We start from the raw sequence: 27,001 nt of genomic DNA on the forward strand, positions 1-27,001 counted from the left end.
TATCTGACCTTTGTGAGCAGATTGATGTGATCAGATCTATGATCTGGGACACACGATCACAACTGCACCTAGTTTTGCTGCTCATCTTCAAATTATAGAGCAGATGGCTTCATTATTTATATCTAATGTGGATTTGGTTGAGCACTGCTCACTTTCTTCGAAAGATTTCAAAGCTAGGGATCTCTGTTGATCTATGATAGATGCTGGCTCTCTAACTACATGTAACGCATGGTTCCAGGCATCGGATAGGTGGTTGATAACAGCTGAAAGAATAGTAATTGTGGCTTATATCAATATCAATTCTACAGCCTAGTTCCATTAACACTAGTCAAGGTGAACCTCACCCAGACAATTACTCGAGGAAAATCATAGAAGGTACAAGATTTTGCAAAAGTGGTCCCAGTGTACTATAGACACTACGCACAGCCCTGGTAAAGTTTACAGTTTGCCTGCAGAGGAAGCTCTTTTATTATTGAACTGGCAGTTAGAGCAAGAAATTATCTTTTGAAAAGAGAATCTTACATGCTGAGCTAACTCTGTGATCCTTCCCATGAGGCTAATTAGACTTCTTAAAAAAAAACTTCTAACCACTGAATTTCCATGAATAATATCATCACAATTACAATGAATTAAAACCAAAGAATTCTTCACAAATACTTTAACACTACAAACTAACCACTCTTATCCTATTAAATGGTATTAGATATCAAGAAACAATAACAAAGATGCTGGGAACTGAATTTTTCTTCTGACTTCCACAGTCCATATGATATGCAGGTTGTGAAGCCATACATTCTGGCCCAGGGGCTGATTTTTAATGAAGTGGCTAATTAAGTGGTTGCTTCCAAGAAGACAGTTTAGAGGGTGAACAGCAGATCTTGCAGCATTCAAAGATCTACACCAAAAATAGGAAGGCTGAAGCATGCAAGGACATAGGCACCCAGTTGCTGGCTACAAATCAGGAATGTTACACAACCAGCAAGGTGAGGGCCTGTGGGATCACGAGGACGATCCCACCAAAATAATTGGCACTGTTGCAGTTGTGGCTAAAAGATCCAAACAGATTGGAGTCTCTGGCTTTACTTGTTGTATGCTCTGTAGCTGAGAGGTCATCAGAGTTTCACGGACAGCATTCTTAACACCATAAGCGTCCTGCATACATGATCAAAACTTCAGTCAATGTTAGAAGAATGTCATTAATTAGGCTTTTAAGGTGCTTAATTGGTTACTCACTGCACTCTACACATAATTATTCCCATCATTAATCTTTCTCTTTCAGAATCCCATGGAGGTGGGAATGTGCCATGGAGGCGGGAATGTGCCATGGAGGCAGCGGGACTGGATTCTGTATTGTTTCCGGGTCACCTTACCTCCAAACATGCCACCATGGGCAACTGAAACTTTAGGCTTCTCTTTTCACAGGTATACCACTAAACAGCAAAACTATGGGAATACAAAACATACTATTTTCTCTGCTGCAAAAGTTCATATCAATATTACACTTCTTCTCACTTCCAGTAAATTACTTATAACTTTATTCCGCAATTCCAAGTACGATACCCTGTGTTCAATGTTGTTATGATGCAAGATCAAACCAAGGACTTGTCTACCATTCTATCAATTAAACCAAAGCTTTGCCATTTTGTTACAGTCCTTTAAATAATATTTAATAATGACTTGACAGTATTCAAAAGGAAGGAAATTCTGTTAGTTTTGCTCCCTCAAATAGAAGAATCAAAATCTGGTTATATTCCTGATGTTGACTCTCAGTTCTGTGACTCTTTATCTATAATGAACATTCTTCTTGAAAAATCCAATATGAAGGCTAGGAATTTACCCACAAAACAAAATGGCAAAATACAAAATCCTTCAGTAAAAACATAGGCATTGCCTTTAAATAAAATACTTGGTAACAAATACCTTAACAAACAATTTTTGACATAGTATGGAGCACTAAATAAGAAGTTTTAAATGACTCTATTTATACCATAACAGTAATTATCCAGAGTATGAAATTTATCAATAAAATTCATGCTACAATCATTAATAATGAAAAAATACACAAAATTAAGTCTACCTGATTGGTCTGATGATCAACAAGATCAAAAAAAGCTCTAACAGTGGCTAGGACCAGCTCTTTACACCTGAGAAAACAAGAAAATGCAGTTAAGTATGTTACTATGCTTAGAACGCTAACTAGAGTCACTCTCATTATCCTTAAAAGACTTACAGTACAGAATACATATACATTTATAGACAAAAGGTGAACAATCTAAAATAAGATTAAATATTCAAAGTGGATTCACTTAATGATGTATAGATCTTTTTATCACTTATTTCACCTTACAAAAAGAAAGAAAATATGTTTTTAAAATTTGATAGATTAAACCAAGCAATGTATGAACATAAAAATCAGTTGTCAGTTTTGATTAGATGATACAGAATTATAACTTTGTAGTTTTGTTATTTCTCTAACAGTGTGGGGCAATACAGGAGAGTCAATTAAGTTCAGATTAATCCTTTACATTATCAGCCTTATGGCAATACCGACACCTTGATAATAGAGCATTATACGGCCTCAACATTGTGCTGTCCTTTGAAACCAATCTGAAGTCCAACCAACCTAAACTATTCCATTTTCATCCAAATGTTTATCCAATGATCATTAAATGCCCTTAAAGTTGGTGAGTCTGTTGCAGGTAGGGCATTCCATGCCCCTAATACTCTGAGTAAAGAAACAACCTCTGAAATCTGTCCTATATCTCTCAACCCTCAATTTGAAGCTATGCCCCCTCATATTGGCCATCACCATCCAAGGAAAAGGTCTCTCACTGTCCACCCTATCTAACCCTCCGTTTATATGTCTGAATTAAGTTACCTCTCAACTTTCTCTCTAATGAAAACAGCCTCCAATCCCTCAGCCTTTCCTCATAAGACCTTCCCTCCATACCAGGCAACATCCTAGTAAATCTCCTCTGAACCTTTTCCAAAGCTTCCACATCTTTTTTATAATGTGGTGACCAGAACTGCACACAACACTCCAAGTTCATCAGAGTTTTGTACTGCTGTAACATGACCTCATGCTTCCAAACCTTAATTCCTCTATCAATAAAAGCCAATACAACATATGCCTTCTTAACAACCTTATCAACCTGGGTGACAACTTTCAAGGATCTGTGTACATGGACACCAAAATTTCTCTGTTCAGCTACACTACCAAGAATCTTACCATTAGCCCAGCACTCTTTATTCCTGTTGCTCCTTCCAAAGTGAATCACCTCACACTTTTCCACATTAAACTCATTTGCCATCTCTCAACCCAGCTCTGCAGCTTATCTATGTCTCTCTGTAACCTGCAACATCCTTTAGCACTATCCACAACTCCACCAACCTTAGTGTCATCCGCAAATTTACTAATCCATTCTTCAAAGCCCTCATCCAGGTAATTTATAAAAATGACAAACAGCAATGGCCCCAAAACAGATCCTTGCAGTACACCACTAGCATCTGAACTCCAGGATGAACATTTCCCATCTACTGCCACCCTCTATCTTCTTCCAGCTAGTCAATTTCTGATCCAAACAGCAAAATCACCCTCAATCCCATGCCTCCTATTTTGTGCAATAGCTACCGTGGGGAACCTTATCAAATGCCTTACTGAAATCCATATACGCTACATTAACCGCTTTACCCTCATCCACATGTTTGGTCACCTTCTCAAAGAACTCAATAAGGTTTGTGAGGCATGACCTACCCTTCACAAAACTACGCTGACTATCCCTAATGAACTTATTCCTTCAAAGTTTGGGAGAACATTTGTAGCTCGGGTGCTCGTTGTTGCGGTTCTGTTCGCCGAGCTGGGAATTTGTGTTGCAGACGTTTCGTCTCCTGTCTAGGTGACATCCTCAGTGCTTGGGAGCCTCTTTGAAGCACTTCTGGGATAAACATCACAGAAGCCCTTCCCAGGAGGCTCCCAAATATTGAGGATGTTACCTAGACAGGGGACAAAACGTCTGCAACACAAATTCCCAGCTCAGCGAACAGAACCGCAACAACTTATTCCTTTCTAGATAATTATAAATCCTATCTCCTATAACCTTTTCCAACACTTTACCCACAACCAAAGTAAAGCTCACTGGTCTACAATTGGCCAGGGATGTTTCTACCCCCTCTTCTTGAACAAAGGGGCAACATTTGCTATCCTCCAGTCTTCTGGCACTATTCCTGTAGACAATGACAACATAAAGACCGAAGCCAAAGGCTCTGCAATTGCCTCCCTGGCTTCCCAGAGAATACTAGGATAAATCCCATTCAGCCCAGGGAACCTACCTATATTCACACCTTCCAGAATTGCTAACACCTCCTCTTTGTGAACTCAATGTCGTCTAGTCTAATAGCCTGTATCTCAGTGTTCTTCTCAACAAAAATGTCTTTTTCCAGTGTGAATACTAATGAAAAATATTCATTTAGCACTTCTCGTATTTCCTCTGACTCCACATGTAATTTCCCACTACTGTCGTTCATTGGCCCTAATCGTACTGTTGTCATTCTTTTATTCCTGACATAGCTTTAGAAAGCTTTAGGGTATTCCCTGATCTTAGCTGCCAATGACTTCTCGTACTCTCCTGGCTCTTCTTAGCTCTCTCTTTGGATCCTTCCTGGCTAACTTGTAATTCTCAAGTGTCTTAACTGAGCCTTCGCGTCTCTTCCTTACATAAGCCTTCTTCTTCCACTTAACATGAGATTCAACTTCTTTAGTAAACCATGACTCCCTTTCTCAATCACTTCCTCCCTGCCTGACAGGTACATACTTATCATGGACATGCAGTAAGAATCCACATTTCAATCGTGCCCATCCCTTGCAATTTCCTTCCCCATCTTATGCATCCTAAATCTTGCCTAATTGCATCATAATTGCCTTTCCCCCAGCTATGCGTCTTACCCTGCGTTACATACCGATCCCTTTCCATCACTAAAGTAAACATAACTGAATTATGGCCACTATCACCAAAGTGCTCACCTACCTCCAAATCTAACACCTGGCCTGGTTGATTACTCAATACCAAATCCAATGTGGCCTCGCCCCTTGTTGGCCTGTCAGGAAACCCTCCTGCACACATTGGACAAAAACTGACCCATATAAAGTACTCAAAATATAGTATTTCCAGTCAATATTTGGAAAGTTCAAATACCCCATAACAACTACCCTGTTACTATCGCTCCTATCAAGAATCATCTTTGCTTTCCTTTCCTCTACATCTCTGGAACTATTCAGTGGCTTGTAGAAAACTCCCAACAGGGTAACTTCTGCTTTCCTGTTTCTAACCTCAGCCCATACTACCTTAGTAAACAAGTCCTTCAACATCCTTTGTGCCATAATATTTTCCTTGACGAATAATGTCACACTCCCCCTGTTTTACCACCGTCTCTGTTCTTACTGAAACATCTAAACCCTAGAGCCTGCAACAACCATTCCTGTCCCTGCTCTATCCATGTCTCCAAAATGGCCACAACATCAAAGTCCCAGGTACCAAACCATGCTGCATGTTCACCCATCTTATTCCGCATGCTCCTGGCATTGAAATAGGCACACTTCAAACCACCTTCTGGCTTGCCAGTGCATACTTGCAACATTAGCTGGGTGATAAAGAATTTTCCACAGCTTTTCTTAAATTAGTTTTCCTTAAAATGCTATTTCTTTTGTTACAATTACTAGTATTTGGCAGAAATTCGTACATGGTAGGCCATCGCATTTGGAGCTGTGAAACCTTTGGGTGACACCTTCATACTAATGCTCAGGGAGTGCTCAGTGTTACAATTAGTGATGTAGAGGATGCAGATTTGGAAGAAGCCAGGCAGGCTGTGCCATCTGTTGATAATCTGGTCAAGTTGATAATGATGGCCAGACCTTGATACCTTATAGCAAACTCTAAACAAAAGTGCTGGTGAAGCTCATCAGGGCATATAGCTCAAAAAGAATGTGTGTGTTGTCATTGACCTCGAACACTTCATACTGATCAAAGCATCAAATTCTGCCTAACCATTACACGGAAATCACGCAGGATGAGTAATATATAGCTATTTACAATGTGCCTCAGAATATCACGCAGCAAGTGATGGAGGTGACCTTTGAGATGCTGATTCAAGGGCCAGCGAAATGCCAATGTTGATAGTGAAGAAGCTTGGGAGTCATGAGTTCAATGATTTCTGACTGTGGTAGCAAGATTTGATAAAAGTGGAAATCAAACAAGGACTGATTTGAGACTTATTGTGCAGTGATGACATTCATCAATAAAACAAAAAATCAAAGGCTACCTGATACAACAAAAACAAAGCATAGAGTCATAGAGTTATACAGCACGGAAACATCCCCTTCAGTCCAACATGTCCATGCCAACCAGATATTCTAAATTGATCTGGTCCCATTTTCCAGCATATGGCCCATATCCCTGTAAACCCTTTCTATTCCTATATGCATCCTGGTGCCTTTTAAATAATGTAATTGTACCATCCTCCACCACTTTCTCTACAACAGCTCGTTCCATACATGCACCACCCTCTGCGTGAAAAAGTTGCCGCTTAGGTCCCTTTTAAATCTTTCCCCTCTCACCCATACCCTATGCCCTCTAGTTTGGACTTCACTATCCAGGGAAAAAGACCTTGGCTATTCATCCTACACATGCCCCTCATAATTTTATAAACACCTATAAGGTCATCCCTCAGCCTCCGACACTCCAGGGAAACCAGCTCCACCCTATTCAGCCTTTCCCCATAGCCCAAACCCGCCAATCCTGGCAACATCCTTGTAAATCTTTTCTGAATCTTTCAAGTTTAACAATATATTTCCTACAGCAGAGAGACCAGAATCAAATGCAATATTCTTAATGTGACCTCAGCAATGCCCTATACAGCTGCAAAATGGCATCCAAACTCCTATACTCATTGGAGGTAAGCATGCCATACACTACATTCATCAGCTAGAAACTGCATCATTTGAAATTATCCAGGGTGGCTGTGCAGAATTCATAGCTGATCCAGTGGTTATTTGCCCAGATACAAGGCAAATAACCACTAGATCAACTTGTGTCAAGAAATCCAAACTGCCTGTAACAACAGAACCTACACATTATGTATGATGGAGCAAGAGGGCACCTACCATCACTAAAGTTGCCCAAAAAATCAATAGGGCTAAAGGAATCTTAGAAGCAAACAGATGCCTTATTGAGTTGGGTACTACTGTGAGCTCAAAAAGGTCACTGATTGCTTAGCAAGCAGAAATACACACAGCATGGCTGGATTTCCATCCAAACTGCTCAAGCACAAGAAGTTTTATCTGATGCCCTACCTTCATGATCTCCTCCTTCTGTTCTGAAGATCAGATTGGTTCCACACAACATGTGTGATACAAAGTAAAGGTAGCAGAGGAGGTGGAGACAACTACAGGGACACTTCACTCTTTATTATCACAAGGAAGGCCTTCACCAGGGCCATACTTAACAGGCTGAATGCCCCTGAGCTCGGCCACTCTGCCGATATGGAAGGAGTTTCCTTGCATATTAGACCAGACAACAAGCTCCATAATTTGTCCAGACTAAAACTGAAGACAAAAGTACAGCACACCTCAAAAAAAGAGACCCCTGTACTCTGTCAATGCTATATCAACTATTTACACAGAAACTCAGTTACAAAGATTCATGGATCATCTAACCAGTGCCTAACTTGCTTTCCCTGACTACACGCAAGAACAACAAATCCCTGGTTATTGTTCAGGGCAGCTTATCTCTCCTACTGTCACAATGAATAATCTTGCTTAAAGTGGTTTACAATCCTGCCACATTGTATTCATGGCGACAGACAAACTCTCTCCAGGTGATGGAAATGGGAATGCATAAAGAAGGCAGCCACCACCTTGGGATGATTCACAACATGCATGGAAAAACATCAGACTGATTCTTAGGCCACATCGTTGTTTTGTGAAATTTGTCTTTTTAGCACCTTGATATATGGTTATGATAAATCGATCATTTTCAGCTATCAATAAAGCAAGACCAACAAATTCCATCTTAGCTGTTTGTGGCCCATTATAAGAATCTCATGGAAGGACATACCCATGAGAAATGTAATCCCCTCAAAGGTAGTTTGCTGGCATTCATCGAGCAAAGTGTCTTTGCTAGCTCAATCACATTTGCAGGATAAAAGCTGGTGACATACTGAAGGATTTTTGCATGGGGAGTTAACTAAATAAAAGACACGTCGAAAACCCAAAGGTCCATTTCAAGGACTATATATCCACTTCAAGGATAATGATAGATGCTTGATGACTGTCCTGAACACAACAGACTTAAGGGCCTTTTTCTACACTGCAAAAATGCTTTTGACACTGTGCGATTTGTAGGCCAATGTTAACTTGGCCTTGCCAACGATGTGGATAACAGCGACGTCAGCTTTGGACCAGGATGCAACACCATGACCATCAGTGGTTGCAGTGACTGAGCAACAGACACTAACACCAAAAACAACACCTCCAAAAAGCAGCTGACAAATACTTCATATATGCTATTTGTAGCAGAAACTACCTTTCATGGATGGTTGCCTCAGTCATCAATGAAAGTGTACCGTATGAAGCTAATCCATTCCCAATGGATTTGTTGCATGTCCATCTTCTTACATACATGGAAGGATGCTGCTAGCAATCATACTATAACCTTAATACTGGCTGGAGTGACATACTTGGATTGCTTGTAACCTTTCTTTCTATATATAATAACATACAATATTATACATTCTATATATAATAAAAACTTTGCCTATAGATGGTCTTTCTTTTATACTTACCAAACTATGCAAAGGTGATCAGTTGAGAGCCATGCTCTTGGGACCGCTGATGTCTATGAAGTAAAAAGCATCGGCAAGTTTATTCAGTGCATATTTGAAGACTTTAACAAAAGCATACATACAATTGCCCTAAAGTAACACCAAACATTCATTTGGAACATTCTCCTGATAGCAAAGCTAAGCTCAAGAAACTATCTTGTCGGAAAGGAAAATGCTTCATCATACTACACTGTAGCATTTTAATAATAGTAAGCAACAGGCTCAAGCTAATATAAAGCCAAAGTCCAGTTTAGTTATTCTCAAGTAACACCAGCAGTAAACCTTTACCCTAACACACATTACTGGCAGTCAGAAATCAATATAATTGAAGTCTACATTATTTTACTTGTGCACAAAATCAATTAGAAGTCTCCCTTCAATCTCCCATTACAATCAATGTGCTTATGGAAGGATGAGGATGTAGCAGTGCCTAAACATTTGCTTGGATCATACAGCCCTAGCCAAAACAGCTCCCATTTTTAAAGTACTGTGTGAAACTAAAAGACTGTTCTACCTTCCAATGGAAAAATGGTTTGTAGAAACCCTTCCCAAAACACAAACATTTTTTATATTTTCAGTCCAGACATCTTCAGACTACTAAAAATGTAACATTGCTAACAGACTGATCTCTCTCCATGAGTGAACATAATCCTAACTTGTAAAAAGAAACTAATCTCAGATGCTTCAAAGAAACTTGCTTATTTCAGTTAGTCAAAATAATGGAACTCATGACTTGTGTCAAAACCGCAAACATGCCGTTTAGAATGTGCAAGCCTTCACATACTTTCTCAAGTTTCTGGATTTTAAAATGAAATTACCTTCTGTCAGATAACCATATCTCCAGTCGATCACAGCTAAAATAGTCGACTGTATCATCAAAACAAGATACAGTACAGAAACTGTCAGATCTTCATCAATCACTGACATGAACCTCATTTTCCTATGCCCTTTCTCTGTATTTGCTTACAGGCTACTTCAATTCTTTTTCTAATGATGTCCTAATTTCTGCTTCAATATACATTTAGGGTAGAGGGAGACCGAGGCACAGTAATTTATAATCCAATGGTCGAGTTATGGGAATATGGGTTCAAATCCCACCACAATAAATGATAAAATGTGAATTCAGTAAAAAGCTTATATAAAAACTAGCCTAATGGTATCAATGTAACCACCGCCGATTGTCATAAAAGCACATGCGGTTCACTAATGTCATTTGAGGAAGGAAATCTGCTATTCTTACTTGGTCTGGCCTGTGTGTGACTCCAGATCAACAACAATGTGGTTGATTCTGGAATGTCCTCTGGGCAATTAAGGATAGACAATGAATGGTGGTCTAGCCAGTGATGCCCACTTTGCATGAATGTATGAAATTTTATAAGTCCTCTCACCCTTGAAAAATAAAATTCTTTGTATTTACCTGATCAACAATAAACCAGGGACTTTCTTAGTTTCTGTTCTTTGATAGGGGAGTTGTAAGTCTCAAAATTAGATCAGAACACGCTTCCAGAGTTTAGGAAAATAAGTTAATCATGGTTATATATAGAAAGTAGAAATTAGATCAATAGAAACAAAATTCAATAAATGCACTGGATTTGTAAAATAAAACCCATTACGATAAAATTGCTCCAACTCACCAGTCTGTGATAAATTGGTGAAATTCAAATGGGGCCAATGCCAAAATAACATGGGAAATCTACTAAAATAGATGTCATAAGGAGAACTTCTAATCTGGAAATTTTATCAGAGCTTTGTTAAGTTAAACACAGAACACATTGTTAGAAAGATGTAGAATTTGCCAATAACTTCTTTTCAATTGGTTTGAAAAGGACTACTGGTGACTAGACTTAATACTAAACTCTACAGTGTTTTCCACAAGACAACATCCTTTGAGGACAATGGGGATCAAAGAAAAGAAAACATAAACTCACTCCTCTTCAGATTCTTCAGTCATCTCCAAAGTATTACTGGTTGGCTTTTCAAATATTTTATGCAGATATGAATCTCTTCTACTTAACTGACAAGAATTGCTTTTGCTCACCATTATTAGAAAATATGCTCAAAAAGCCTAAAGATGTAGAAATTTAACTTTACTGTGATCATTTTAGATTAATTTCAAATGTTGTGCTTGAAGAAAGACACATACGTAAACTTATCATATTTACAGCAAGATAACATATAATTTTGAGCAAAAACACGTTCAAATGAGTGCAGAACTGAAATACAACATCAATGTAAAGTAACAGTAAGAATACTGACTGCTACTCAAGATCTGCATTTTCCTTATAAGTCAATGGAGCATTGTTAGTGTAACCTAGACTGTTGTAAACGGATTGTTCAGACATAGATGCAAATGACATAAATATGAATACATTACTGTTACTAACAGCAACCAATATAGCAAGTTTTTTCAAAAAAACATATACATTACCACAACATTTAGAGTATTATTGTAAAGGCCCAGACTTGGCAAAATTGTTAGACCAGACCGGACTTGATAATCACGGAAACCACCGCCCATCGAGAGAACAGTGATATTTCTTAAGTCTTTTTCCTTGAGAATCCAGTAGTTGTTCACAGTATTGTAAAAGTCTACATGAATAAATGGTTTAATTAATTAAATATCTACTTAAAGCACTCGATACATTTTTCCTTAACAAGGTTACATGATACTGTACATGAGGTTTTTAGAGGTACAGTATTACCTTTGGAAAAGGCAGCATGCTAACTAGTGGCATGTGACATCCAAGGCTCAATATTGATTCTACATTTAATCCATAATAAATCACAAAATAAACAGTGAAACAATAACTGACACACAAAATAACAAATTCTACAAATCAGCAAAAAGAACTTCCTTCCACCAAACAACTAGAGATCAGCCAGTTTAACCTTGATGATGGGAAAGCTTTTCGAGATGATAATTTAGGACAAAATTAACAGATGCTTGGACAAATGCAGCATATATGTTAAATAAAATCATACTTAACTAACCTGATTAGATTTTTGGATCAGATAAATTGAGTTCACATACGGAATATGGAAAGCTAAAAAGGATTTGATAAAGAACTACTCAGACAACTTGTGGGCAAAGCTAGAGCTCATGAAAAAGTCCTTATGGATCTCTTCTTTGACTCATTGGGCGGAGATAGATAGATTCTTGGGGATCAAGGGTTACAGGGAGAAAGCGAGAGCATGGGGTTGAGAAATCTATCAGCCATGTTTGAATGGCAGTGCAGACTCAATGGGCTATATGGCCTAATTTCTGCTCCCATGTCTTATGGTCTTACGGAACCGCCACTTTTCCTGCTCCTAATTTGTATGTAAACTGCTCTTAAAGAAAACTGGGATGAAGACATTTTGTCCTCTTAAAAAAGTATACTGGCATTTAAGTGTAACATAAATAAATTTGTTTGAATATGCAATTTCTTAAGGCTAATATTAAAAATTACTGTATGGAAGTCTGCATAACATGACAATTTTCTGGAATGGACCTTGAACCCATGTCCCTGAGACTCAGATGTAAGAGTTTCATCGCTGAGCTACATTTTGAAGATAATTCACTGAACCAATATGGAGCATACAGTGGTCATGAATTTTGTCAATGCAGGTTCTTCCTTATTACCTGCTCTACTTCACGTGGTTACTTTGTACTCAATTCAGTCAAAATTCACAAGTACTCCCTCTCTCTCTGACTTCTTATTCAACTTATTAGGAGATCAGTTTTCTCTCCTAATCCTAACAGCCATGTAGCATTGCTACTTTAAACTATAACAGGTCTTGGCATGCCAGGGTTCCGACCAGGGATGATGGACTCAGGGTTCAAACTATGGGCAGCGGGAGGAGTTTCTAGTTTGGGAGACATGTTTGAGGGGGAGGATATGATGCTTTTTGAGCAAATACGGTTGACTAGCAGAGAGCTTTTCCATTTTTTTTCAGGTTAGGGATTTCATCCAGAAGAAGACTACGCTTCTCACGAAGCCCTATAAGCCCGATACAGAGAGGATGTTGCTACGCTCCACATGCACCCTTTCGGTTCGTGCCCTCTATCGCCTGCTGGGTGGCAGGGCCTGGCAGGATATTAACCGGTTATGTGAGGTCTGTGAGCAAGAGCTGGTAGTGGAGATCTCTTCTGCAATATGGGAGAACATATGGGAGAATACTCAAAAGATCTCAATCTGTAACAGACATGCGCTACGCAGTTAAAAGTTCTGCACAGTGCTCATCTGGCACCAGACCGTCTGGCAAAGTTTAAAAAAGGGCCTCTCCAGTGTGCCCCAAATGTAAAATAAGTGTAGGTACTCTTACCCATTGCTTCTGGCCATGCCACAGGCTCTGTGTTTATTGGAGCGCTGTGGCGGGAGAGATAGGGAGGGTATTGAGAACTGAAGTCAAAGTAGACTCGATATCTCTCCTCTTAGGTCTACCGAATTTACCATCTTTAGATGGGCATGGGAAGAAACGATTTAATATTCTTGCACACTGTGCATGGAAGAATATTCTGATGAACTGGGTGTCTGAGAACCCTCCGGGCTTGCTGGGATGGCAGAAATTACTTATGGAGCACATTCCCTTGGACTTTTTCACAAACATGGTGCACCACACAACAGACAATTTTTATAAGACACGGCAGCCCTACTTGAGTTATTTGGCTATAGATTTATCAGTTATCTCAACTAGGGTGTTTGTTTAACCAGGATGATTAGATTTGTCAAGCCTTGGGCCCTGGAGGGGGTCTCCCGAGTTAATACAGGTATGTATACAATGCTCCCGCTCCTTTGTTTGGGATCCTTGCACCGAGCATAGCTGTTCTGTATTTTGTGGGGTTTTTTTGTTTTTTCTTTGCACAGTGTTAGGGTTTGTTTTGTATTATAGAGTAGATTAGTAGATAGTAGTTGTATTGTAATTTGTGCTTTTTTTATTATACTGATATTTGTGTTTGATTGTTTTTTTCAATAATTTTATACATTTGTAAAGTTAAAAAAGTTGCTAATAAGTATATATTTACAAAAAAAAGCCTGAATGTATTAATAAACATATTGTTTTACAAGTTCAAAACCATAGAATACGTAGAATTGTATTCATAAACATTCTGAAAGCAAATTTGCCTACATATTTATCTATATTTATCATCCTGTATAAACGTGGGTGTTAGCACTAATTAAACAAATTTGATTGGCATAAGCTTTGCAAATATGTAGAAAACTCTGTTTTGTTTTTACTACAAGTAACAGTAGCTCAGTTCCATAATAGTATTTATTTTCTTTTTTGCTCATTTGTTTCTCTTGATTATCTAGGGGGGGAATCACAACAACAAAATGGCTGAAAATAATAGAATCATTAACATTTCCAGAAAGGAATTTATTTGCATACAGAATAACAATTCAAGATTATTAAAACTACGATTGCTATCTTACTTTGCATCTGCTTTCATTTCAACGATCGCAGTTAATGTTATATTGCTCAGAAGCTGTAATAAAGCAATTTACGATCATGCACTCGATGGGAGCACTGAAGATGATTAGTCATGGAGACATACAGCACAGAAACAAACCCTTCGATCCAACTCGTCCGTGCTGACCAGATATCCAAACCTAATCTTATCCCATTGGCCAGCACTCGGCTCATACCCCTCTAAACCCTTCCTATTCATATACCCATCCAGATGCCTTTTAAATGTTGTAATTGTACCACCCTCTACCACTACCTCTGGTAGCTCATTGCATCACCCTCTGTGTGAAAACGTTGCCCCTTACGTCCCTTTTAATTTTTTTTCCTCTCACCCTAAACTTGTGCCCTCTACTTCTGGATTCTTCCAACCCAGGGAAAAGACCTTGCCTATTTACCCTATCCATGCCCCTCATGATTTTATAAACTTTTATAAGGTTTACAAAACCCCTCAGCCTCTGATGCTCTAGGGAAAACAGCCCCAGCCTATTCAGCCTATTCAGCCTCTTCCCTATAGCTCAAATCCTCCAACCATGGCAACATCCTTGTAAATCCTTTCTGAACCCTTTCAAGTTTCACAACATCCTTCCAATAGGGAGATCAGAATTGCACTTGCTGCCTCAGGTTAATACATATCTACTTTTGGCCACCAGCCAGCTATTAGTTGAGATATCAAAAGCAGATTCCTGACATACAGCAAGTCTAGCATCAGTAGCAGGTCTACACCACCCCACCTAAACCAGGTAACTGTCAAGTGCTGATTCAGCAAATTAGCACAACTCCAGTCATTTAGTATAACTGACTAAAACTCACTGTGTCTATTATTATTTGTACATAATGAATACATAACATAAATAATGTTGTAACCAAACAAGACTAAATAGTCACTTGATAGCATAGAATTTATGTAAAGCTGAAAACTGAGTTGCATTTTAAGCTTGCAGTCATTAAGAAGCAACTACAAGAATACCAAATCTTAAGTATGCAATAACATCTATTTTGTTTTGTATTCCAATATGCTGGGAAATCTGGCATCATTGATGTTGCACCATTCAAGATAGAAAGTGTCCAATTAGTTTTTACATTTGATCCTACCTAGGAACAATGGTGAGGCTTTTTGAAAGGTTTTTAAATAGGTCATTCAGTCCAGTTCAAGGGTAAGAGAATAGTAGTCAAGAATTAGCCAGTTTTAATCAGGAACAAAGAAAGAGGCTCTCTGCAGCTAAACTGCTGTTGTTAACTCTGTGAAGTTAGGGCTAACAGAAAGCATGGGTACAGCTGAAAGTTCACAGGAGTTGAGAGCGGAGGTCAGGAAGACCAAAAGCAATATTGCTTAGCGCAGTTGAGAAAGATTTATGATCTGAGAAATCCAGAGTTTAGCCAGTCTAGTTTTGCTGAAATGTCTATCTTCACTGTGGAACTGATCCAGCCCAAGAAATGTGTTGTTGCATATGATCCTGAGATGTACAGCCTCCTTACCTGGCATCACATTAGTACCAAAAATCAAGTAGCAAAGTACTCATTTGTGTCATGACTAATCAGAGTCGAATTGCTCAGCTTGAATTTAAATAGAAGCTTTGCAGTTAATAATTCTACTGCATTCTCCATGGCAATACCTTGACCACAGTCCAACTGTCAACCAATCAGCAACCTCTTATGTTGCATAAATTGTTATGCCCTTTGATAATTGATATTCTTGCAATTCTGTTCTGATAAGGTGGAAAGCTTCGACAACATATCTCTTTACTTAGCAAGACAATCAAAGAGAAACTGATTCAATAAACCCTCCACGCCCAGGTTTGTTGCAGGGGAGCCCTGGAATAAATGAAATCAATGTGAAACAACAAAAACTTTATTAACGAGATAATGCTGGACATACCTATGAGGTAGCTGTCCACTGGTAGGACTGGTGCAACATGAGGTGTAGCTTGAGTTATAATAAGACTTATCAGTGTTGGTTTGAAGTTGGGTAAAGTGAATAGTGCTCTAGCAATAATGCCACCCATTGAATGGCCCACAATGGCGACACTGCAGGGTGCACCTTTTTGATCCTATGAATACAAACAGATCAAAGTTAAATTGCTAGTAAATATTTTGAGTAAATGGTTTTGAGAAAGCTGAAAGCAATAACATTAAATAGATTAAGCACATTCTTAGTGTGATGGAAATCTGACACTTCATTGTTTCAACAATTGTTCAGGCACAAGTTAATATATAAAATCCGTTTTTTACAACCCAACTTTCTGGAACCCACACAAAAATTTAAAAGTGACATTTAAAGTGGGGATGGGGGAAGAGGAGGTTTACTGCTCAGAAATTGCCCAATACTGCTGATTGTAACTAGCTTATTATTGGCCTCTTGATTTTTGAACATTTACAACAACGCTAAAACTGCAGAAATGCAAATGAAAAGACAATTACTACAAAGCTAATAAGAAAACAGAAGCACACATATTTTGATCTCTGAAGATTGTTATTTCCACGCTTATTCATTCTTTAAATATTCTTTACATTCTTTAAATATGCTGCTACACATTTGTATGTGAACTGGTGGATTTCCTATGATGGTGCTCAAAAGGAAATAGTTTGAGAGTGACGGACTGAAAGGGAAAGAAGTAGAAAATCAGAAATAGAAGTGTTTCTTGATTGGTAAACAAGAGAAATTTGGATCGTTAAGGAAAGTCTGCTGTTACTTACATAAGAACGTTTAAGATGTGGCACTGGGCATGCAATATTGTTTCACATGTATATTAGCAATGCTCACGGTAAATCAGAAAACATGCTGTGTTTATGTATGAACAATTTATTTTTCTACTGCTTTGGAGAAATTTGGTTTAAACTGATCTCTGCATTTTAAAGACAGAAATATTACATACAAGATAAACACAGACATTCCGTTTAACTGGCAAGTAGGAAACCTTACTAATTGAATCATGTAGTTTTGGGCTGCAGCTTTTTCTAATTGCTTTGCATGTGTATCAGTACAATATATTGAGCTATTGTTTTAGTAAACAGATTATAACTGTTTAATATATTGCTCCTGAGGAGACTGAAGTTTGCAATCTGGGTATAACATTTGGCTGCAAACTTAATGTAGTCCATTATGGGCATTGCTTGTGTATACCCTGTTGGGACATGATCCAAATAGCCCTTTGATAATTACAGACTAATCACTGCTGTGCAAAATTTTCTCGATTAAATTTGCCAAGTTCCTTTCCTTGTTACTTCAGCAATCTTTTCAGAAAGCATGATGAGATGAAACATGTCAGGAAATAATTGGCTTCTTTCTGTTAGCAAGTACTTTTTCTAAAATTCTTCCTTTTTTCAAAATTTGATTATGGGATATGCACATCATTGGTTTGGCCATCATTTATTGCCCACCCCTAAGAGAAGGAGAAGGTGATAAGTTGCTCCTTTCCTAACAATAAATTAGCTGTCCCTGTACTTCAGAGACTATAGCAGTTAAAGAAGGCAACTCATCACCTTCTCCTTCTCTTAGGGGTGGGCAATAAATGATGGCCAAACCAGTGATGTGCATATCCCATGATCAAATTTTGAAAAAAGGAAGAATTTTAGAAAAAATACTTGCTAACAGAAAGAAGCCAATTATTTCCTGACATGTTTCATCTCTACATGCTTTCTGAAAAGATTGCTGAAGTAACAAGGAAAGGAACTTGGCAAATTTAATCGAGAAAATTTTGCACAGTTTCCTTAACAGTAAATTAGATGTCCCTGTACTTCAGAGAGTACAGCAGTTAAAGAAGGCACTTTGAAAGGTTTGAAAGATTCTGTCAAAAAAAGCTTAGTCAATTAATTCATTGTATTTATCAATGGTGCACACTGGTGTTGAAAGTAAACAATGAAGGTGGCAGAGAAGGTTCAAATCAAGTGGGATGCTGTGTTCCGAATTGTGCCAAACTTCTTGTGCGTTCTTGGAGCTGCACACATCCTGGCAAATGGGCAGTGTTCCAGAATGATCCCATCTTGTGCCTTGTAGATGGAGGTCAGTTATTGGAAAGACAAGGGGTGAGATAGAATCATAAAATCCCTACAGTGTGTAAGCAGGCCATTGGCCCATTGAGCCCACACCGACCCAGCCTTCTATTCTATCCCTGAAACCCTGCTTTTCTGATGGTTAATCCACCTTAGCTATACATCCATGAATGCTACGGGCAAGTTAGCATGGCCTATTCACCTAATCGGAACATCTTTAGTCTGTGGGAGAAAACTGGAGCACCTGGAGGAAATCAACACGGATACGGGGAGATAGTCACCCAAGGGTGGAACTGAACCCAGGTTCCTGGCACTGTGAAGCAGCAGTGCTAATCACTTAGCTACCATGCTGCCCATAAATACCATTACAACGTGGAGGTAGAACCCCTCTGTTAATTAAACCAAACAGCCAGAAAAGCTCACCTTGCCTCATAATCTGTTCAAATGGGAGTAAAAAGAAGTCCTAATTTCCACTATTTGGAAAAAATAACAAGTTATTTTCTGAATTCAAATAGTGAGTACTAAATACTAACTACTAACAAATCCAAGCCTTCCTTGTCCTTAACTACTTACTGTCTGACCCAAACTCTATAAAAAATGCTATTCCAATAATACACTTATTAAACATTGCATTAACTTAATCTCAAGACCACATAGTCTTTGTCTTCTCTGCGGTCTTCAATCTTCTGTCTGCTGATCTTCCTGGGTCTCCTTTTTGCTGCAAGTATGTTTTACATGAATAGGTATCTTTGATAAAGAGTGTTTTCTAATTTCTTTGAGAGCATGATGTTAGGCAGTTAGCTCTCCAGCTCTATAGCAGTTGCTCAGCTGATCGGTGGCAGTTGCTCTCTGATCAATTTTCAAAATGCCTGCATTTTTATATCCCCCCCAATATTGTATTGTTGCATTGGTCCAACGTTGTCAAAACAATAAATTCAAACTTAGTTAGGTTTTAGTATCCTGGGTATAATTTAGACTAATTGGTTAAATTCAAATTGTTGTCAAAACAACAACCAAATCTCAGGTATCCATTTAACAGCCTTTGTTACATGTTTCTATTTTGGGAAAGCTCATCTCCCAGCCTTTCCATTCGGGCAGCTGAGCCTGCACTTTAAGTTTACTTCAAAATTCAGAAAACACTTTCTATTTTAAACTGAACATACATGCTTTCAACTTTGTAACAATACTCAACGCAGAATTCCTAGACTGTGAACTGTTGCTTTAGTCAAGTGTATTTGTATTGCTGGAACAATTTCTGAACAATGGGAAATTTACACAACTTCCTCTGTTAGTTGCTTAAATGTCCATGCAAATGTAAATGACAGCATCACACAAAACACTCGAAGGTGTCCTCAATGTAAAGATATAATTTCTTTTCTACACTGTGCAGTGATCAATGCGGAAAGGAGGGGGTGAAGCAAGAGGGAGAGATTGGAGGGAGGGAAGGGGAAATCAATACAGTTCCAAAATCAATAACAGGACAGAGAATACATCAACAGCCAGGAACCCTACTTTTTTCAGGTATGGCAGACAATGGCAAAACAATAATGTGTTGATTAAACCTGGAGAGAAATAATAAACAGGTGTATAAATCATCAATACTCAAGGTCAGGTTAGAGTGGGTGGCCCAAATAAGAGTTCTCTGTACCAATGCACAGAGCATAAGGAATCAATTAAATGATCTGCAAGCACAAATCCAAATTTGTGGATGTGCTGGATTATAAGATTTATAGGTCAGACAGGGATAATGGCAGAGAGGGTGCAGTAGACTTACTGATTAGGAACAAAATTGCTTCAATGGTGAGGGAGGATATGATGAGGGAAAAGCATTCAGTTGAGACCACATGGGTGGAACTGAGGAGCAGTAAACGATCTAAATCTATAATAAGTGTTGTGTATAGACCTCCCGGTAGCAACTCTTAACTGCCAAATTGTATAAATGCAGAAATTAGGCAAGTGTATAGCAGAGCCAGAGCAGCATTCATGGGGGATATTAATGTTAAAATAGATTGGGAGAAGCAGCCAAGCATGTGACAGAAAGGTAGAGAATTTCTAGAGGATGTCCTGGATGCAGCAAGAGGACAAGCAAAATTGCATTTAGTCATGCATAGTAAGCCAGATTTTATTAGTGACCTCATTATGCATGATACTTTATGAAATAATGATCATAACATGATCATGTTCAATAAAGCATTTGAAAGTGAAAAGCATGAATCATCTACTAGAGTTCTAGATTCAGATAAGGCTGATGTTAATGGGATGAGACATAGACTTTTTACAACAAACTGAGACTTTGTGGAGTCTAGAGTCAACCTCGACTCCCAGGGCAACTCCCTCCTGACTGTATACCACGGGGCAATTACTTCTGGTAGATTTGTCCTTCTGGTGGAAACAGATATATCCCAGGGATGGTGATGGCAATGTCCAAATGTAAGGCACGCATGTGATTTGACACATTAGGTTTGACTCTTTGATTATGAATATGTCAGGATGTTTGCTCTCCCAATTTTTGTCCAAGTCACCAAGCCTTTCACTGTCAAGAACACTGTTTGGCCAAACAATCAAAGGTAGATAGCAATGTTGTCTGGAGTGGTTGGTAAGTGGAATAGTCCACACCCAGTAAAATTATTACATCATCTGCAATCTAGATACGTGGCACATGTATGCATATTATTCCAGCTTGGAGAAATCAACTGCAATTCAGTTATTTAATAACAAACTGAGAGGCCTAGTGGAAACTATTTTGTGGTCCACAATACAACAAACAGATTAGCTGTCACAAGCAAAGATCATTGTAGTTTTGGTAAATTTACAATCAAGCAGATGAGTAAAACGTTGATTTTGTGCAATATGAAACATTCCAAAACTTACCATTTCAATCAAGTACCTCTAAGAGAAACAGTTAGTATTAACAATATGCTACAAATTACTTAGGACAACATAAGGAAGATTTGTTGGTGAATCAGTATTATGAAATCAGTAAAATTACTTTAAGTGAGCCATCTCAATCAACTTAATGTAAACTGTAACTTGAATTTAAATCTCTGAAAATTACTTTAAAAAAAAAACGACATGCGCTTTCAACAGTTCAATTTGGTGTACGTTTTCTTAACAAATTGAATATTATTTAGTATGAAAGAAAGTTTTAAGATATGTCAACTAGAACCTATGAAAGTCAAAACATGAGTGAAATTTGGGCATGTCATACTTAAGTTTAACATTTAGGGTTGAGATTGTGGTGCTGGAAAAGCACAGCAGGTCAGGCAGCATCCAAGGAGCAGGAGAATTAATGTTTCGGGCATAAGCCCTTCATCAGAAATGCGGTTTATGTCCAAAAGATCAATTCTCCTTCTCAGCACCACACTCACGATTCTGATCTCCAGCATGTGCAGTCCTCATTAAGTTTAACAGTCCCCAATTATTTTGTATTGTTTTGACCAACCGAGGAGATATCAAACTTCTCGAATGTTGTTGGATTTGCACTCTCCAGGCAAGTGAGGAGTATTCCTTCACACACCTGACTTTTGCCTTGCACATGGTAAACAGGCTTTAGAGAGCACTGAGTGGAATTAATCACTGCAGGATTCCTGGCCTCTGACCTGTTCTTATAGCTGCAATATTTATGCAGCAAGTCCAGTTCAGTTTCTGGGCAATGGTACCCCCAGGTTATCGATAGAACGATGTGAATGCCACTGAAGTTCAAGAGGTGATGATCAGATTCACTCTTGTTGGAGATGGCCTTTACCTGTGTGACACTTGCCACTTCTGACTTCAGGCCTGATGAACAATATTTGCTTCAATATCTCAGGCATCATAAGTAGTACTGAACACTACAGTAATCAGCAAACATCCCCACTTCTGATTCCAATACAGGAAAGATCAGTTGAAGAAAGTTGGATATAGGACACAACAATGATGAACTCCTGCTGCTGAGATGGAGGACATCCTATATCTGAAGAAGGGTTACACCCGAAACATTGACTTCCCCACCTCCTGATGCTGCCTGGCTTGCTGTGTTCTTCTTGCCTCCTGCTTGTCTACCTTGGATTCCAGCAGCTGCAGTTTTTTTTGTCTCATCCTATAACTAACACCATCTTGACTTGACTCTGAACAGCAATGTTTCCATCCAATTTCCATTGACTCTAATTTTGCTCAGGTTCGTGATGACAAACATGGTCAAATATGACCTTGATATCACAGACAGTTACTCTCACCTTTCCTCTCGAGGTCATCTCTTGTGTCAATATTTCAACCAAGGCTATAACAAAATCAAGTGCTGAGAAGCCCTGACTATCAGTGTGCACATTATTGTGAACCAAGTTCAGCATGACAGCACTTTTGATGGCCAACATCATCATTTTATTGATGACTGAGGGTAAATTGATAGGGCAATTATTGGCCAAGTTGGATTTCTCCCATTTTTTGTGGTTTGGAGATATTTGAGCAATTTTCCACTTTGTTGGACACCGGATGCCAGTGTTGCAGATGTGCTGGAACAGCTTGAATACAGGTTAAGCAATTTCTGGAGCACAACTCTACAGTACTATTGTTGAAATACTGAAAGGGCCCACAGTCTTTGGAGTATCCAGTGCCTTTATTCAGTTTTTAATATCAGGTGGATAAATCAAATTGGCCAAGACAAGCATTTGTGATGCTACCTCTGAAGAAGTAAATGAAGCATCTACTCAGCCTTATAGTGCGGGACTCTTCCAGTGGAGTCTCTTCCTTTAGTGAGTTATATAATTGTTCACCGCTGTCCAACACTGGATTAGATTAGATTACTTACAGTGTGGAAACAGGCCCTTCGGCCCAACAAGTCCACAAAGACGAAGAGCAACCCACCCAGACCCATTCCCATTTAGCATGGCCAATTCACATAACCTGCACATTTTTGGACTGTGGGAGGAAACCAGAGCACCCGGAGGAAACCCACGCATACATGGGGAGAATGTGCAAACTCCACAGAGACAGTTGCCTGAGGCGGGAATTGAACCCAGGTCTCTAGTGCTGTGAGGCAGCAATGCTAACCACTATGCCACTGTGCCAGGATTGGAGAGCTTAGATCTAATCAGTTAGTTGTAGAATTGCTTAACTCTGTTTATCATTCACTGCTTATACTATTTAGCAATTACGTAATTCTATGCTGTAGTTTCAGGTGCCACCTCATTTTTGGGCCTTTCCTCACTTTTTATTGAGCTAGAATTGATTCCTCAGTTTGATGGTAATGTTAAAGTGAGGAACAAGCTGGGCTATTTGGTCACAGATCATGTTTGAGTACAATTGTGCTGCTGATGGCCTACAGTACTTCAGGGATGCCCAGTCCTGAGTTGCTAGATCTGTTCAATTTAGTACGGTGATAATGCCACAACACAAGATGGATATCCACAATATGAACACAGAACTATGTCTCCACAAGGACCATGTGCTGTCACTGTTATGGATACTGTCACGGACAGATGCATCTGTAGCAAGCAGATTGGTGAAGGCAAGATTGAGTAGGTTTTATCCTCACCAAATGTTGCAGACCCAGCCTAACCGCTTTGTCCTTTAGGACTTGAGCAACATGATCAGTAGTGGTGTCACCAAGCTACTCCTGGTCAACAATATTGAAAATCGCCTCCCCATAGTACATGCTGCACTCTTTCCACTCTCAGTACTTCCTCCAACTGGTATTCAACATAGAGGAGTACCAATTAATCAAATGAAATGGGGCTAGCATATGGTAACCAGCAGGAAGCTTCCTTGCCCACATTTAACCTGATGCCATGAGACTTCATGGAGTCCAGAGTCAATGTTGAGAGCTCCTTCAGCAGCTCCTCCTGAGTGTATAGCACTATGCTGCCACCTATGTTGGACCTGTCCTGTTGGGGTGGGGCAGGTCATATCCAGGGATGATGATGGTGGTTACAATAGATAATCCAACTGCATTTTACACAATTTTTAAAAAGCATTCATAGACACAGTATCACAAAATGTGCAGTATTTTATGGAATATGATCACACAGATTGAGAGAATTGGATGGCAGAAAAAGGCTTAAAATAAAAATACATTTCTCAGACTCAAAATGTGGGGCTTGATATTCCACTGAGACACACTGTGCTTTTTAAACCTATAATAAGTAACTCAGATTTAGAATTGAGGGAGCAAGAATGGCATTTGTTTATTGATGACATTTGTTCATTGTGATAAGGACGAAGGTTTGCAGTACACAGGCAGGCTAGCAGAATGGACAGTAAAGGTGGCAGATATAGTGTAGTGCAGCGCAGCAAAATGTGAAGCAATTACATGTAGCAAAGTAGAAAAAAAATCTTAAATTTAGGTAGACACATGGGAACAAGTGTTTAGTAATGACTGACTCTGTGCCTCCATGGGGAAAGCTCGCAGGATTGAGCTTCCTCAGCCAGTTAACAGCTGACCAATGAGCTTCATGATTACAAGCCTCACTGGTGAAGTCCTAACAGTGAATCAGAGGCAAGTATCTTCTTGCACCCACAGATCAGCATTGATGACCCAGAACTTCAGGGCAACCAAAAGAAAAAAGATTTATTTCTCCAGGTACTGCGGCGTAGGGGTCATAGCGAGAGGGGGTCAGCTGCCCCCTCTGCAGCCATCCCTTGTCCCAGTTGGCTCCAAATGAGAGTAAATGGCACCTCCTTCCATTGAAATCTGGTAGCAGGTCACTCTGATTCCAGCTACTTTGTTCACTGCTGGGAAGGCAAATAATGGCATCAATAGTAAGTTGAGACCCTTAAATGGCCATGAATTGACAATTTATGGGGTTTAATTGCTTTCTAGTGAAGAAAGTCAGCAGTGCACCTTATCATTAGAACTTAAATACTGAGGTGGTATGAAGGGGGTGAATGTCTCTCCAGGGCCTACTCACCCAATTAGGTACCCTTCTTGCTACCTCTAGGGAGAAGAAATTGCACCCCAAGAGTTTCACGTCTGTCATTCAGGAGAGGGAACATACCACCTGGAACTTATCTGGTCAAATTGTGACACTGCCCACCAAAAGTGGCTGATTTTTATACGCCTCAACATAACTCAGGATGGAAAACAAATGTTGCCACTGCCATTTCCCTAGAATGTGTGAAGAAAAATCTGAACTGATGGAAATCTCCAAGATTAGAGTTCTAATAGTGACATACTGTTTCAATTGGTCAATAAGAAAGTGGCAAACATGCACAAATTTAAGAAAATCACAAAACAGGCTTAGAGAAAAGCATTGAAAGCAAAGGGAATGCAATCTGTCAAGGTCAGTATAGCTAAACAGATTTGTCACAAACTTACAGCCTACTTTACAATGAGTTTGATTTTCTTCACACTAAATGCTGATTCCTGTCAGCCTGTCTTGCATTTCTGGCATTGATCCATTTTACTGCCATCTTATTTTATAACGAGTGATGAGGATGTGAGTTCTCTGTTCCAACTTTTGTTGAAGAAGAATCAGTACAGTTTTAATACTTTAAAAGGCAATTAAATTGCTCATTGAAAATGACAAATATTAAATAGTTTGGAAGTGTCGGAGGAATGAGTTTAGGTCTGGTAGTTCATGTGAAGAAAACATTCACATGCACCTGATAGTATCTGATAAAGGGTCTATTTCTATGCTGTATGATTTTATTTAACACTAGCATTTTGAGTAAGAATCAAGTTAGAAGTAAGTTCCACATTGAGTAATGCCAAAACAGTTTAGTTTTTTATCAGTAAGGATTTTTGAAAGAAAATAGCTTGTTCACATCTTACCTTGTAAAGTTTAAGAATTACTTTTATACATGCATGTACAAACTTCGTTTGCTTTTCAAGGCTTCCACCATAGAGTGCAACAAGCTCCTCATTAAAATCAATGCTAAAAAAATCGAAGTGGAATTTGTTATGTATGTTCTCAGCTTTCCTTAGTGCAACAGAGCCCAGGGAACGAACTGAAACACAAGACCAAATCAAAAGGATTTGTAAATATTCAGACAAAATAAAGAACTTATCAAAGGAGAGGAATTTCTGAAGTGTGTACAAGACAATTTTCTGATTCAGTATGTGGATGTACCTACTAGAGAAGGTGCAAAACTTGACCTAGTCTTGGGAAATGAGGCAGGGCAGGTGACGGAGGTGTCGGTGGGAGAGCACTTTGGGGCCAGCAACCGTAATTCTATTTGCTTTAAAATAGTGATGGAAAAGGATAGACCAGATCTAAAAGTTGAAGTCCTAAATTGGAGAAGCACCAATTATGACGGTATTAGGCAAGAATTTTTGAAAGCTGATCGGAGGCAGATGTTCGCAGGTAAAGGGACGGCTGGAAAATGGGAAGCCTTTAGAAATGAGACAACAAGAATCCAGAGGAAGTAATTTCCTGTCAGGGTGAAAGGGAAGGCTGGTAGGTATAGGGAATGCTGAATGACTGACGAAATTGAGGGTTTGGTTAAGATAGATCGAGTGAATCCTTAGAAGAGTATAAATAAAGTAGGAGTATACTAAAGAGGGAAATCAGGAGGGCAAAACGGGGACATGAGATAGCTTTGGCAAATAGAGTTAAGGAGAATCCAAAGGGTTTTTACACATATATTAAGGACAAAAGGGTAACTAGGAGGAGAATAGGGCTCCTCAAAGATCAACAAGGTGGCCTTTGTGTGGAACCACAGAAAATGGGGGAGGTACTAAATGAATATTTTGCATCAGTATTTACTGTGGAAA

General features: G+C 39.0%; 1 protein-coding gene across 1 annotated transcript in view; it reads right to left on the reverse strand.

Annotated features, from left to right (window-relative positions):
• Positions 1 to 27,001, reverse strand: part of pgap1 (post-GPI attachment to proteins inositol deacylase 1) — a 145,028-nt gene that overhangs the window by 110,446 nt on the left and 7,581 nt on the right. The window contains exons 3-7 of the mRNA XM_060828014.1: positions 26,060 to 26,235; positions 16,199 to 16,370; positions 11,303 to 11,463; positions 8,836 to 8,888; positions 2,078 to 2,144 (exon numbers count right to left, since the gene is read on the reverse strand). Coding sequence (XP_060683997.1) covers positions 2,078 to 2,144; positions 8,836 to 8,888; positions 11,303 to 11,463; positions 16,199 to 16,370; positions 26,060 to 26,235 — 629 coding nt within the window. The remainder of the gene's footprint in view (positions 1 to 2,077; positions 2,145 to 8,835; positions 8,889 to 11,302; positions 11,464 to 16,198; positions 16,371 to 26,059; positions 26,236 to 27,001) is intronic.

The sequence above is a fragment of the Hemiscyllium ocellatum genome, chromosome 7 (genome assembly GCF_020745735.1).
Source record: "Hemiscyllium ocellatum isolate sHemOce1 chromosome 7, sHemOce1.pat.X.cur, whole genome shotgun sequence".
NCBI classification, from domain to species: domain Eukaryota; kingdom Metazoa; phylum Chordata; class Chondrichthyes; order Orectolobiformes; family Hemiscylliidae; genus Hemiscyllium; species Hemiscyllium ocellatum.